General features: G+C 45.2%; 1 protein-coding gene across 1 annotated transcript in view; it reads left to right on the top strand.

Annotated features, from left to right (window-relative positions):
- Positions 1 to 14722, top strand: part of LOC121837954 — a 41123-nt gene extending 26401 nt beyond the window's left edge. Inside the window, exons 4-6 of the mRNA XM_042293872.1 lie at positions 10674 to 10775; positions 10867 to 11010; positions 14406 to 14722. Of these exons, the coding sequence (XP_042149806.1) occupies positions 10674 to 10775; positions 10867 to 11010; positions 14406 to 14722 (563 nt within the window). The remainder of the gene's footprint in view (positions 1 to 10673; positions 10776 to 10866; positions 11011 to 14405) is intronic.
- The last annotated feature ends 1447 nt before the right edge of the window (positions 14723 to 16169 follow it).

The following is a 16169-nucleotide window of genomic DNA, read 5'->3' as shown; positions in this document are numbered from 1 at the left end:
CCCCTACGATAGAGCCGCACCCGCCTTCATCACCATCCGTGGCGCATCCACGTTCGACATCGAGAAGGAGCTCGCCAACCTCCCACGTTCTGTCACGACGCTCGTCTTTCACGTAGGGACGACCGAGCTGGAACGATACGGCACCGACGAGACGCTACAACGGTGCTGTCGCCTGGTCAACAACACGGTGCGAGCACGTCCGGAGCTCCACAGGCTTATTGTGTCCCTCGTGTTGCCTCGGCACACCAATCGACACATGGATCAGTCGAACCATCGCTTCGTCCACTGGTTCAACACCGAAGCCCGGAAGGTCAACAACACTGTCAAGGGCTACTGCAGGAAACCAGGCAAGGTGACCTTCCTGGACCACGACTTCACGACGCTGCCGCCTCTTCGAGTCCTGGCGGCTGACGGGCTGCACCCGAGCTTCACGGGAGTCGCCCTCCTCGCGGCAAACCTGAAGTCTATCTTGCAACGTGGAGCAAGTACGACGTCGCCAGGGTGGTCATCGGAGATCCCCACCGCCGCCACCGCCAACTGCACCAGGAGAGACGCATCAGAGGAACCCAGGCGCCCCGAGAGTCCCAGGTCCCACAACGCCAGTCCAGAGAGCCTAGCTGCCCCTGTGGGGACCCCGCGAGCACCGTGCCCGGCAGCCAGCGAGAGCGTCAACTACGTCGATGAGTACCCGACACCTGCCGAGAGTGTGGCACCAATGCAACGCCCGCAGCAGCCGAGAAGTACCCCAAGACAGCGCTACAACCTGCGAAAGCCCACCGTGGAGAGCTCCCCGCACCCGAAGAAAGACGAATGACGACAGTTCGGTGAGTCCAGTTCCTCCACTCCAAACTACAGTACCACTTTTCTTAAAGTACGAAAGCTCTCAGATAAATGCATTAGGCACGAACTCCATAAATCAACCTTGCTAGTGTACCTTAACGCAGGCATTACCCCGAAGGGCATGTCGCTTTCCCTTCCTCCCGCCTGCACAAACCTCGACCAACATGACCGATCGGAATGGCAACAAGTTCTCCTTGAAGGTTCCCTGAAACTGGTCCAAATAGCGATTCAGCATAGTGACAAACAAGTGAAACAGTTAACGACCGCGACCGCTACACTTCTCCGTTCAAATGGCCCCTTATCAACATCCGAAATTAGCGCCCTATCTGAATTTGATAAAAAGAAACACCATGACCTCGCAACAATCAAGCTACGTAAGCTACAGCGCGATAAGGTTCCTAACCCTGTTTTACCTCAGCTCACGACATCATTTAACTATAACGAACATACTCAACCGGCCATTAGCATAACAGACGATAGGTCAAGCACTAGTGCCCCTTGTGGCACTACAATTGTTAATCTATCTGGCGTGACTATATCAACAGAAGAGGAAAGACTCCTTTCGAGGGGATTAAATTTCTGTCCCGCCACAGGTTTTGTTGACGAACTTCAATTACTACGCGAACTCGACAACTTTGCTCGAAATTTAAGATTGCGGGAATACTTCTTGGACAAAACTTCTAGCTCCAACACCTCTCAGCAGCGTGCAACGAGCGACTGGACGCCAAAAGCTAGCCGTGATGATTTTCTTGACTTATACATAGCCGCTGTGCAAAAAGACTTAATGCGGGAATATCGCAGGCAGGCGGGAAGACGGGATAACCTCACTAAATCCGAACGGGCTAGCTTAAAAACCCTGAGCAATAGGACAGACATAACAATAAAACCAGCCGATAAAGGAGGAGCAATTGTGATTCTTAGCACTTCTGAATACATTCGAGAAGGAAACCGCCAACTAAATGACTCAAAGTTTTATGAACCTCTCGCGGATGACCCTACGGTGCACCACACTCAGATTGTGACCTCGGTTCTTAAGGATCTCCTAGACGAGGGCAGAATAAGTGCTAACGAACATAAATTAATGAAACCGGTACAGCCTTCTCCGGGCCGCTTCTACATGCTCCCTAAGATTCACAAACCTGGTAACCCAGGGCGTCCAATCATATCCGGAATAGGTACAGTAACCGAACCCATATCAGAATATGTAGACAGTTTAATTAAACATATACCTACAATTCTTGATTCGTACATTAAAGACACAACTCACTTCTTAAGAGAAATATCAAATTTATGCATACCAAAAGAATCATATCTCGTTACACTCGATGTGTCATCGCTGTATACGAATATTCCACATGATGATGGAATACTCTCTTTAATTGACATGTACGAACTCCACAAACAACCGGATACCCCAGATGGACACGTCGTCGCTACTCTAGCGAGGCTTGTCTTAGAACTAAACACGTTCGAATTTAACAATAAATACTTTAGGCAGGTTAGCGGAACCGCGATGGGCACCAAAATGGCCCCGAACTATGCCAACATATTCATGGGAAAATTAGAATCTCAGTTCCTTTCTGAATGTCCCGTAAAGCCGCTAATATACAAAAGGTTTATAGATGATATATTTATTGTATGGTCGCACACTGAGGAGGAGCTGGTGGACTTCATAGGTCGATACAAAGCTGCTCATCCGAGCATCCGCTTTACACATTCGTACTCTCAAACCGAAATAAACTTCCTAGACGTCAACGTTAAGATAGACGAAAGTAAACTCGCCACGAGCCTGTACCGTAAGCCAACAGATCGGCAGCAATACCTTCATTATCAAAGCGACCACCCACACCATTGCAAGAACAGCATTCCCTATAGCCAAGCTCATCGTTTCAAACGAATTTGTTCAAAAGAGACAGATTTTGATGCGAGCAGTCAAAATTTAAAGTCAGTGCTAGAGAAACAAAAGTATCCACCCCGTATAATCGACGATGCAATCAGAAAAGCCAAACAACTGAACCGCGCAGACCTCATCAGCCCGCGGCCCACGCAAAGCGCCACACAACGCACAAATCTATGTCTAACTTATAGCATAAACCATCCTAATGTAAATAATGTCTTGAGACGACATTATAACATTCTCGAACAAAGCGAGCGCCTTAAACGCGCGTTTCCATCCGCCCCGGGGGTAGTCCACAGACGATCGCGTAACCTCAAAGACGCGCTAGTAAACTCTCGGATAAATTCATCGCCACCACCTAACGAATGTAGGCCTTGCAGGCACCCAGGATGTCTAATCTGTAAACAGATGCAGCACACAAGCACGGCCAGCAGCACGCACTCGCAGTTCTCGATCAAAATTAAAGGGAACTTAACATGTGCCTCGTCGAATGTCATTTACTTATTCGAGTGTACGGTATGCAAAATGCAATACACAGGGCAGACTAGAACGGCATTTAGACTGCGGTTTAATAATCACAAATCTCACGCCATAAATCTTCCGGCACTGCCTTTATCCAAACATCTCGCTCTCCCAAAACATTCTTTTGATAAATTGTCAGTGACGCTCCTAGAATCTGGATTTAAATCAAATCGCGAACGTGAACAGCGTGAATCCTACCTAATTTACCGATTTAACACTATTAAACAAGGAATAAATGAAAGCCCCGGTACTCTGGCATCGATTAAAATGCTAACAGACGAATAGCAACAGCAATCCAAAACCTTTTTTTTTTTTTTGTAGATTTTGTTGTTAACAGTGGTACTGTGTTTGGGGCCGGAACTGGACCATCAACTTTTCTTTTATTTCCAGGTTCTGATATCCATTGTATTTCTTTTTACTTCTAGGTTTAACATTGTTCCCTTCCAGGTTTGACTCATGCATGCCTGCATGCACACAAGTGACCGTGCCGCCCATTCTTTTTTTTTTTTTTTTTGAGACAGCACTTTAGTTTGCGCGTGTAACTTTCGTCTATTGTACGCCATCGTCTATATAGGTCACCGCTGCCGGCCCGGACACAAAATCACCCTGCGCCCCCTCTCAAGAAGCTACAACCGTCATCCCGCCGTCCTTGAAACTTGGCACCAACCGTCAAGCTTCTTCACCCGGATAAGAACTGCCCTACGCTTCCCTCTCTCGAAAGCTTCAACCGTCACCCCTCCGAAATTTGGACCCGACCGTAGCATTGTATAAATACCACCCGCGTTAATCTGTAAAAGTTCTTCCTGACGAAGGCCGGACTCCGGCCGAAACGTCGAAGATTAAATCGTCCGTTGTTGCTGTTTTTCACTAAGGGTTCTTTTCTTCTCAGTTTTATACCCACGCCTTCGGCCTCCCGCCACCATGCCCGTTATATATATATATATATATATATATATATATATATATATATATATATATATATATATATATATATATATATATATATATATGTATATATATACATTTCTTTTTTTTGGGAAGGGGACATCTCTGACGATATTTATTTTTCATTTTTAAAATTGAAACTAAAAAATTGAAAAATAAAAAATAATGTTGTCGACGAATTTTCTGAACAATATGGTATGTGTCTTCCTCGAAGCGGCGTGTACGACGGGGCCACGTGGACGGGGCCAAGTGGGCTAATAGTTCTGCAATTAGCAGCCGCATACTGTCGCCCAGGTAACGCACGACGGTGCTAAAAGCGTGAGCTAGTTGCTTTGGATCACACGGCACGTGCGCTCCTGCAGGGGGTGCTCCAGTGATGCAGGTCAAGGCTACTCGCTCGCCGCTTGCAAGGCCTTCGCAGCTATTCTATGCAAGGGTGATATTCCCTCGTATTACACAGAAGTACAGCTCCAAAAAATGCGTACAAAATTACTACGGCTGGGTTCTGCCACCTCCGGTACACGTAATCTTCATTTGTAACAGAAGTGACGTACGGCACCGGGCGCAGTTTGAAAATGGAGAACTCGACAAGTACAGGCGGCGAGTCGACAACACTCACCAGCGCGGACACTGCCGAGCCGCTGAGGCACCCGACCACACACACGCCGAGCGACCGACATTTCAAAAATGCAGTCAGCGGCATCCAAAATAGATCGTGTTGTTGACGTCAAAATAGCAGTGAATATTATTGTCAAAATAAAAAAAGCCGTTATTTTGACGGCCCTGACGTCATTGGCCACGCCCCCTGGACTTCAAATCGGTGCCGAAAATACGCAGCCTTCCGGTTAGCGCTCCCAGGGCGGCGCCATTTTGTTCGACCACAATCAGTTTTACGCGCGAATACGGTTCCTGGTTTCCACGATCCCAATGGGCGCGTTCAGTAGCGCCTCCCTTGCCTCCGAACGGAGTGATTCGAGTCGGAGTCATCGGAGCGCCTACTGAACGGCAAAAAAACCCGCTGCTCCAAACCTGCTTCTACGCAATTTCCGCTTCCTCCCCTGTGCCAGACGGTCTCCGAACTGGAAGCAGACGATGGCGAGCACGATCGCTTTTATTTGACAAGTCTTTACAAGGTCGTTGCAGAAAAAACGGGTGATTGTACACATCAGCGCTGCTGTTCGAAGCGATGCAACGCGATCGAGCCCTTCGCTTGGCGGTGCAAAGGCAGCTACTGTTATAAAAGCCGACAAAAAACGTCGTCAGCACACGTAAAATATAGAGCTCGGCGAATCTACGCCGCCGGTTGCGATACTTTTATACGGCCATACGTTTGTTTTGCCCTTCGTAACGAACTCGTATGCACACGGGAAGTTCGGCCGCGCTCGGCGATCAAGGTTTTGTCGGCCGAAGCGAGCCTCAGCCAACGTGCACCCCAATTTAGCTACGCAAACAAAACATTAATCGGTATCATGCTCTGCGTGAGTGTCCAACCGGCTTCCAAAGGCGCGGACAGGACTATCGTCAATATTACCGAGTTTCCGTGCAACGGCGATCAAGACACGGCGTCAAATGAACGTTTACGTTGTTTATTAGCATATTCAAACAAAGCAAAATACGTTCCAATGCATTTTCCGAAGGAGCCTTACCTCAAAAAGAAATTCGGACGCGTTATTCGTCTTACCTTGAGCACTTTTCATTAACAAAAGCGAGCAAACTGCACACCCGCGACAGAACCGAAGCAGCTTATCCCGCCATTTTGTTTGTTTTTGTTCTCTTTTAGCGCCGGAAATCGTCACCAGTCAGGAAATGACGTCATTTTAGCTCCTTTGACTCTACGTGCACCGTCTCCGGACTCGGTGCTTCGGAGCTTGACTCCGAAGCCCCGGAGTTACGTGCACCGGAAGTGACTTTTGGCCGTCCAGTGGAAGGAGTCAGTGACTCCTTGACTCCGGGGCCGCTACTGAACGCGCCCAATAGGAGCGATTCGCCTTCAGATCCATTGGCTGGCGCGAGTAGACGGGGCTCCTATGCGGAGGGCAAGTTCGTCTGCTTCTTGCGCAGGGGGTAGCGGTGACGTCAGAACGCCGAGCCCTGATTGGCTGATCGCGACCCCCTATCTGAGCGTCGTCTGCTCCTTTGCAACGTCGTCTGCTCGCAACGTCGCCTGCGTCTGTCTTAAGTTTCCTGTGATTTTCGGAAGTGCAAAGGCCAGATTCACGAAACGATCTTACGCCAAAAAGGTACGTAAGACAAAACTTAAGAATAAATTCGTATTCACTAAACGAAATTTTTGTAAATTTTGGCGCAGGTTACGACGAAATCCTAGGACAGCTCCGAAGCTGTCTTACGCACTTCTTACAATCAAATCAGCATGGCCGACAGCGTCGCGGTCGCGACCACCCACGGACGTTTATTTTTCTACGTGCGCTTCTCACGCGTCCCAACTTAAAAAAAGTAAAAAGTACTTGAAACAGACCACGACGAACAAGAAGGCTGGATCCACAAACAGCTGGGAAGAGCTCCAACAGCCCCGATTCCACCGAGCGCGACCAAGCGAGATCGGCTGTTAGGCCTAGCAGGCACTCCGCGACTCGGCGACCGTTTGCCCACGACCGGCTGGCGTGCTGAATGGAATATGCCCGCGTGACCCTTGTGAACCTTTCCCGTATTATACTTTGATCGCTTACCTCAATTTTAGATTAAGAGGTCAATTTCTTTCTTTTGTTATTTCCTTGTTTCCCGAGTCAACGGTGACTCTCGCCGGTGAAAAAGCGGTGAATCTCCGAAAGACGCAGGAAAGGTAAAGCAGCCATCGCTTTGACTAGCGGACGTAAAGCAGACGACGTTAACTGCGCCAACCCGCCGACGCCGTCAAGGAGTGAGGAGTCTCACCGCACACGAAAAGAGGGAAAAAGTATTTGGGAGGGAACTTGCGGACACTAACACGCTCACCTCTCGGTTCTTAGCAAACAAACCTCGGCGCCTCGGGGCACCTCGGCAGTGAGTCCCTTGACTTCCCTCCTTGATGCGCGTCTGCTAGTTCGACAAAAGCAACGTACCGCTCGAGTTATTTCGTCTGCCCTCTCTGAGAGGCGAAGTCGAGCTCGCTCGTAAAGACCTGCACTTCCGAAAGTCGCAGACGAAGTTGCGAGCAGACGACGTTGCAAAGGAGCAGACGACGCTGAGATAGGGGGTCGCGATCAGCCAATCAGGGCTCGGCGTTCTGACGTCACCGCTACCTCCTTTCTCATGCGCAGAAGACGAAAATGAGCCCACCTGCGAGGCGTATTGGCCGCTGCTTCATGGCCTCCGAGATCCAGAAGTGCGCGCGCGCGCTAGTACGCAGCAGACGACAAGGGAGTGGACGAGCGGCTTGCATGCTTTCGCATTCACAACTCAAAAGAAATGCTTTGGTGTGCCTCGCACTTTTTTACCACGATTTGCTATTTCTTTTTTCAAAATCACGCAGAGATAGCCCACTTCTAGTAATTGCAGGGTCTTGGCCAATGGTGACCTCGGCCGAAATTGTGGTAATTAGCCAGAGCAAGATATAAGCGAACATTCTGACTGGGGAGGAGAGTTGTCTTTTTCGGTCATCCCCCATTGCGATTACAGGTTTCGTAAACACCAAAATCTAAAGCTAGCATTTTTTAACTTGTTTTGTTCGCACATCTAAAGTTAGCCCACCCCTTATTTTACCCGATTTGCTTTCGACTTTAGGTAGGCTATCTCTCGGGATATTACGGTAGGTTTTTTTGTTTGCCTCATTTTCATAATGTCTCCCATAACCTTAAGGTGAAGAAATTTGCTGTGACAGCTGTTTTTGAACCCGATTTTCGGCTCGACCGGCTTACACCTTTTTTGTCACAGAAGGCAGGTTGAAACAAAAATCAGAGACCCTCCCGTGGATTGTGATCTGGGTGTAGTGTGCAAACATTTCTGTGAAATTAAGTTCTTGCTATGTGAATCAGACGGCTAGATGTGTTAATGACAGGTTAACTGAACGCAAACGACCGGTGAAGCACAAATCCGTATGTTCAGAATTAGCGAATCATCTCTCTTCGTGTAGCAATTGTGTGGCTGTGCGGAAACATAGTGAAGAGACCCACAGGGAAAGGGTTTGTTACAAACGTGTACTGAAAGAGTCGTTGATGGTGGATAGGCCCGCTGATCGTTTTAGCAACAAGTTCGTTTCTCTAGACATTAGCATGAAAGCGTTTCTTAATCTACGACCTTTTCTTTTTGTGGCTCTGTTAGAAGTTGGTGGACTTCATTCCTTTTGTTACTTAGTGATCGCTCGGTGTTTTCCTTTGACTTGGTCCTCAGTTTTTTATGTTCGTATTACGCTGCAATGTATAATTTCTTTGTTGCGGGATCTTGCTTGGGCGTTGATATGTACCATGGACACGTATATCTTGGTTGGTACGCGTGACACCATCGCTGTCATCTAGGGTCTTCTTTTATTCTGCTGAGCTTTTTTTTTTAGGGGGGGGGGGGTTATTTGGGGGTTTTCTCGTACAATAAACCTTAGCTGTGTTTGGAGATTCGTGTTGTCCTATGCCTCTGTTTTCCCATCCACTTTACAGGGTTAAACGTGTCAGTTCTTTAACAGCTCGCCTGCACCCTTGCATTCATATTTGTCAAGACCCGTTCCATTTGGATCGAGATACTCTGTCATTTTGTTTTGCGCTGGAGGACACATTCATCGAAAAGGTTTTAGCAGGTTACATTCACCATCATCGTACTGGCGGTATTTACTATATTGCGGTCATATGTTCGCCTGTTTCAGACGATCGTCTCGTGAATTTAACTACCAAACGTGTTAACCGTTTGCTTCAATCCCAAAAGTGCTGCTCTTGCCGCTCCTCAATCTTGATCTATTAGCATTTTCAATCAAGTCAGGCTCAAAATTAACAAATTCTAGTGTCATGAAAAGTCAACTCAGTAATGATTCAAACAATTTCATCGACAGGTGCTTCCACTAAATTAAAGTGCTCGGAGATGATGCTCAGAAGTGAAAATACGGAAAGTAACTGTCTCTAAGCCAAGTTACAAGTCACACAAAACTTACTAAGTTGCATTTATACCGTATGTAAACTAACGCTTTCAACGCACTTCAGACGTACCGAAAAATCAGTTTATCAATTCATCAAACAGCGATTTACTAGAAAGGTGCAAACAAGTAGTGAAAGGCAGTAAAAAAAAAAAAAAAAATCAAGGAACGAGTTTACTTCATTCAAAAGAAGACAAACAAAAAATGGAAGACGTTTACAAATCTCTAATGCGAAATTGAAGCGCAGCTCTTGAAAGGGCGGACGAAAGGGTACGAAGCGCATGGTATGCCCCTCCCTCTCCTTCGTACCCTCCACTCCTCCTTTCCTACTCCCGTCCTCCTCCCCTTCTTTTCCTCCTCCCCTCCTTTTCCTCTATACCCACCCCTCCTCCCACAGTTTTTCCGCTAAATTTAGCTGGAAAAATGGCGTCACATGACTTCTTGTCATGTCACCCATAAACAAATTCAGTTTCTCTGCTAGATTTAGCGGGAAAACTGACATTACATGACCTCAACCCCAATTCAATTTCCCGCTAAATTTAGCGGGGCTGTTACGCCGAAGGTGACACCGACGGCGCCGCCACTGTACGGGGAAATGAGGGCCTAAGAGCTGCGCTCTAAAACCTGTCCTGGCCAATCTACGCCGACACTTCAGAGACAATGAGCGCGTAGAGAGAAGATCTGCCCACAGATGTCATATACGCCGCGCCGAGGGAGCGCCTGCCGGTGATTGATAGCAGACGATCTCGCAAAAGAACTCGAATCGGCCGGTGCTCCCTAGGCGCTACGTACGCCATCTGTAGGCAGCACTTCTCACTACGCGTGCATCGTGTGCTAAGTGACAGCTTATGGCCGATTCGTCTGGGGCACGCCGCACCCGTCCAGTGCAGTAACCACTTTCTCCTTTAGTACACGAAAGAATGGCGGGGACAGAAGGTAGCTCCCCTCTCCCATCTAGCCTTCCGTGTACCACGAACCGCACTGCACCGGTGCGATGGGTTTCCAGTCGAATTGGCCATTAGATTGCCCAGAAAATATTTTTCTTTTCCTTTTAAACAAGGTAGGATCATTTCTGAGTTTTTTTTATTTTTCGCTGTAAAATTCCACCACCTGTTTGCACCTCTGTAGAAAGTCGCAGCGCGATACGTTGAGTAACCGATTTTTGCAGGCGGTCTAAATTTTTTTAAAGCATTAGTTTACATGATATTGCTACTAAAATGCTATTATAACTTGAAAAGTATTTAGTTAGAGAAGTGTAACTAACTACAGTAACTCAAATAGTTGTAATTAGTTTCTTTACTGCCTCGCTTCACTCCCAGGTCAGGATTAGCGTTCAACCTGGGGGGATTTCAGTTGCCTAATCGTCTAAGCTATATTAAAAGTGCGTTAACTTGCTTTTTGTACCCCAAAAATCAGGAACACTCCCAAATGCTACTCCAGTTTCCCCAGGAAGCTACACGTACGCTGAGTGTGATAACTCCACCTGCTATTCCAGAAGTACTCCCTTTCCTGATACGGGTAAGTTCTGGTTTTATGCTCGACAAGCGTGGAGCTTGTTTGTGTTGGTGGTATATCTAATTTGAATCACGAAAATTATTTTCTCACCCAGGAAATGCACGACACAATGGTGGTTCTAGAGGGTATGTTCTAGATGAATTGTTCCCCTATGCGGAAAGTGCTGACGATTTTGAAATGTATGTGGTATACAACGAGCCGCAATGTTATATCCTTAGGAATCCCGCAGCCTCAAGAGGTAAGGTCATTAAAGCTTCAGCCAGATTAATGTCCATCGTGTTGTATTTCGCTAATTTAAATAAGTATAGCAGCTACAGTTTGCTTTATAACAGAAGAAAAAAACAACCAAATTAAGGTTGCTTAGAGCACGAATCTTGAAGGAAAGCAGCTGTCCATAAGGTGTATTACGAAGGATTTATTTTGCGATGTTTTTAGTCAGATTTGCGCGTAGACGCGTCCTACCTGTGTAATATACATTTTACGTTTTGTTGTATGTTTAGTTTAGAGATTTCGTGTCTAAACCCGTTGGTAATCTTCAATGCCTCAAAGGCTCATGTTAACCAGAACAGGGGTACTCTTGGTACCAAAGTTTTGTTTCAACTAAAAACGAGTGCACCAAAAATTGCCCAGTATCGTCCACAATCAACATTTGTTCAATTACGATTGCAGACGATGACTTCGCAGGACTGCAGTGCAATGTCTTATACTGCTGGTGTCGTGTGCGATTTCAAATACATTCAGAATGCTAGTGGAACTTAATTTAAACGTAAGTTCGTGCTAAGTGAGAAACTTGCAAGATAATTGAGAACGAGAGGTGGGCCCTAGTACAAAACAGCAACAACATAATAGATGTTTTTTGCGTCTCTTGTGCAACAAATACCTAAAAGTGAATAGCCCACGTCAGCGATAATATGAAGAGTTAATTTAGGAAGACAACACCATTGGCCATCTAAGCTTCCCGGCGACCAAAACATCTGCATCTATTCTTGTCTCATCATAGCTTGGCAAGCGGCTAAGGCTACTGCCCGATTGAACCAAACAGCGCGTAAGAGCAAGTCTTGTGACTATACTCTATCTCACTGATGGGGAAACCGCTTTTGTACTAATTTCTTGTGACGGGCTAATATCCGAGGGGGAGGACAACGACATCCGGACACACAAAAGAGGGTTCGGGTTAAGAGGAAAGTCCCTTCTTCCTTTCTTCTTTAACTTCTCGGGTTACGCGATCTCCCTTGTGTCCTTGTTAAGGTCTGTCACGTGCTTCACCATGGTCACTCTGGTTGGCTCGAAGGAGCCGTAGTTTTCGCTCTTTGCCAAGCCAAGGTGAAACGATGTATACAAAAATTTGTTCCTAGGCTTAGCGCGGATAATAGTCATCCACCTTTCGTACCGCCAAACTTGTGCCTGTTGCACGAGTGCTAACTTTAGCGCACCTCCAGACTTTGCATGTGCATTAAATTCTAGAATTTTGTAATGTAGTAGTCTTTAATGACCCACAGCAAGTTTCCAATGGAACCATAGGTTTATTTTCACTGACTAAAAAGCTACCAAGCAAGTTTATTTATTATTTGTTTGTTTTTTGTCCTACTTATCGTGGCGATTAGCCCACTATAATATGACCCCCTGATTTTAAAACTCATCTGCACAAACAGCATACGTGTACCTTCATGTATTTTGGTATATGATCAAATTAAAATGAAACATCCTGTATATTTACCACATTCTCAAAACTGTCTGAGAGCGGGGTAGAAGTGCAGATTTCTATTTTTTTTGCAAAATCAATATTAAATTAATAGCAACAAGGTTTTTTTCAGGTCTGAATGTGTTGAAATTAACTTAGCAGACTGAGTGACGTTGGCCCCATTAGTTGCAAACCATCGGCAGGTCGATGCCATTTCTTTTGACTGAACCAAAGCATTTGGCCTTGTGCACCATGGTCTATGCGTGCACAAGCTATCAGAATATGAAGTGTGTTTGCGGTTTCATCAGATCTTTCCTGGTTCATTCGTGGTTTCATCAAATCTTTCCTGGCGCATTAACAACGCTCGTGTTAAGAGTGTGTTATCGAGATCATACATATAATCTGGCGTTCCTAAGGGTTCTATTCTAGGACCCTTGCCGTTGAACATTTTTTCTATGACGTCTCCCTTTGTGTAAAACATTCGAATTTGCTTCAGTTCGCTGATTATATTAAGATCTTCAAACGAACCAAATCGCATGTTGATCGTGAACTGCTGCAGGACATATCTGCTGCCTCGTTATTGTGCGCAACAAAATTTACGTCTAAACAGTAAAAAAGAGTTGTCGTTTTTATCACGCAAAAAAGCGTTTAAATTTTTGTATAAACAAGACAATCAACCGTTGCGACGTGAATATTGCGTACATGACTTAGTTGATTATGTTGATCCATCCCTTAGTTATATCATGTGTCAAATTTCGTTAGTTTTTGTTCGTGACTTTTAGGCTTGTGTTCGCTATAACCCGTCATTTTAAAGAGACTTCATGCCTCGTCAGGCTTTACGCATCTGTTGTTCAATCGAAACTAGAGTTTGTCTCTGTAGTTTCGAACTGTCTGGGACTGACCAGCCCTGTTAGCCTAGAACGTGTGCAGACAAGGTTGGCACATATAGAATACGGCTGTTATAACGGCACCCGGTTCTTTTACGAGTCAATGTTACTTCGGCTAAACTTGCCAATTCTGGCGTCGGAATTTTCGAGATTATGTTTTTTTGTCTAAAACTGCACATAGCAGAATACGATGCCCCAGACTTGTTTTTTCGCTTCTCTGGATGTACCTCCCGTGAACTGTCGTCACCACAACATCTTCTACGTGCAAGACATGTGTTAAATACCGATATTTTACTAAATTAAAGATATTTTAATGCACTGAGTGCGGTGGTTGACATTTTCGGGAGTGAGTTGGATCTGAAAATTATAGAAATCATCCATATTTGATAACATCCGTGATCGGATTTTCTTTCTGATTTGTTCTTTTCTGTTTTTTTTTTCTTATGAACGTGTATGTGTGGGTTTGAGTGTCTACCAGTACTGAGGCCTGGGTTGTTTCAGGACACAATACAAAGAAATATCTAAAGAATATACCTAAAAATGTAACGTTTAAAAATATAACAGGGACAGTTACGGAACGCAGTGTCAGAATAATCAGCTGAGCTTTAACTATAAAAAAAATTATTCAAAGTCTACTCTTGCATCTCTCTTTCAAGAAAAAAATTATACCCATTCAATGAGATATTCGTATTTTGTTACTTTATTGGCGTGGGGTAAATCGGTTCGGGTCTGAGGATTAAAGACATAACAGAAAACACTATGCTTATCTAAGCTTTGTTTAAATTAGTAACGGTTTGTGTGACGACGTGATTAACGAAAGAACAAAAAACTCGGAAAAAAAACAGTAACAAAAACAGACAGACAGAAGTGTAGTGCACACAACAAGCTCTGACTGACAACTGATATTTTGATTTTATAGTGTTAACTTACACCGGCTCTCCGCGGCGCAACTGATTTACGTTTTCATTTGGGGTCATTTGCTTTCACATGTTTAAATACTTTCACAGTCGCCCAAAATTGTCTGTAGGATGTTCGCGATTAATTAATATCTCGTCGATTTTATAGGATGCGACTTGTGGCTGAGAAAGACCGAGTTGAAAAGAATAGTGGATGACCTGGAAGATGAAATTATAAAAACAAAAAATGAACTCTATGAGGAGAATAAGGAAACATTGGGAATCTATGAAAACTGCACTGCGAGAGAAGATCAAAAAGAAAGCCTAGAACTATACGTAGAAGGTGGCATTGAAAGCTGGTTTCAAGACATCGCATGGAAAAAGATTTCCCTCGACTGCGTTCTCGCCTACATGATAACCTGTGGAGAGCCAATATTTAAAGTTTACAATCCGATAACCTGTAATGCCTCACTAACAGGGCAATAAGTGTCCATTTCCTAGAATTAACAGGCGTGATACTGAATTGCACGATGGATGGTGAGGAAAAGCAGTGTGTATGCAAACTTGACATTACAAAAAAGTCTGCCACCATGTAGTCTCTTGCATCCTGGGAAATAAAATGAGTTGGAAAAACCACCGCTTTCATTTCGTTCTCACTTCAAAAGAAAAATAATACTGTAAAAGACAAAGAAAAAAAAAATACATGCATGGTGTTTTAGCTAACTTGCGCCGAGACATTAAAAAACATTGTGTACAGTACAGCGCTAAAAATAAAACACTTTCTGACGCCGCAGTTAATGAATATCCCATAAACAGAAGTACTTTGACATACCTTAATCGAGTTCCCTTGTCTTGTGACTTCAGAAGAGATCAAGTGCAGTGTTGCAGCACCGCGAATCCAAACCGGATCTCCAAAGATCGGAGACGACCAGCTTCTAAGTCCTGACGAAGGCTATTAGCCCCGAGAAATTCACGTGGCGCCCCCGTACGGCAAACCGGGGTGACATCACGGCGAGGAGAGAATTCTTCCCCGACTCGCCCCGCTCGCTCTGTGGAGGCCGTGACGACGCTAGCTCTCGGCGCGCTCGTTTCTATTGATATTATTTTGGCGCGTTTTTCGTAGGAAGTGTAAATTTTTACATGTGCCCTTATTGAGGTATGACCTGTACCTACAGGCGAAACTTCAACCAACATTTTAAGCATGGTTGGCAGGGCAGGCAACGCATGAATCACGGCTGGTATATGAAAATAAAGAAATATGGCCACAATTGCAGGAGCCTCACTATAGAGTTACATCTCGCACAATAAATGCTGCTGATGGCCTGAATAAATTGGCAGGTTATGTATACTATTTTTTTCTATCTCTGTTTTTAAACAAGATCGCCGAAGCAAAAAAACCTTCATGCTGCTCGAGCAACATGCTAAATACAGTCTGAACCATGGGGAGGGAATCACAAGTAAGACAGCACAAATCCAGGGGCAAAGTAAAAAAAAAAACAAAAAACAAGGAATATTTATTATATACATTGCTCGCATTTGACCTTTGCTGGATTCGGATAGTATTTCAATGGACTACATGGGTGGTATCTGTGGTATCAACATTCAAGTAATGTATAACAAACGTAAGCGAAGGTGTCTAGCTTAAGCCCTAAAATTGAGATTTTACTTAAATCGAATTGTCCTGAAGCTAAAATACCAGAAGCTTTTCTCACGCAGACTGTCGCCCTTTCCAGGTTCCACATTTTCTGCTACTAGTGCTGCATCTACCACTGGACAGACGTTCGAATGCTTGCTTTTACTCCTGTTTTACTCTGTTAGAGAGTCCAGCTGTAGGGAGCTTGGAGGCTGAGGAAGCTTTTGGAGACCTGCGGCAGTGTCTCTTTTAATTGGAAATGACAATTCAGACTAAACGGTGTATTTTCCGAATACTCAA

The sequence above is a fragment of the Ixodes scapularis genome, unplaced genomic scaffold (assembly GCF_016920785.2).
Source record: "Ixodes scapularis isolate PalLabHiFi unplaced genomic scaffold, ASM1692078v2 PGA_scaffold5__190_contigs__length_132052651, whole genome shotgun sequence".
Lineage (NCBI taxonomy): Eukaryota > Metazoa > Arthropoda > Arachnida > Ixodida > Ixodidae > Ixodes > Ixodes scapularis.
This window is presented reverse-complemented; position numbering and strand designations above follow the sequence as displayed.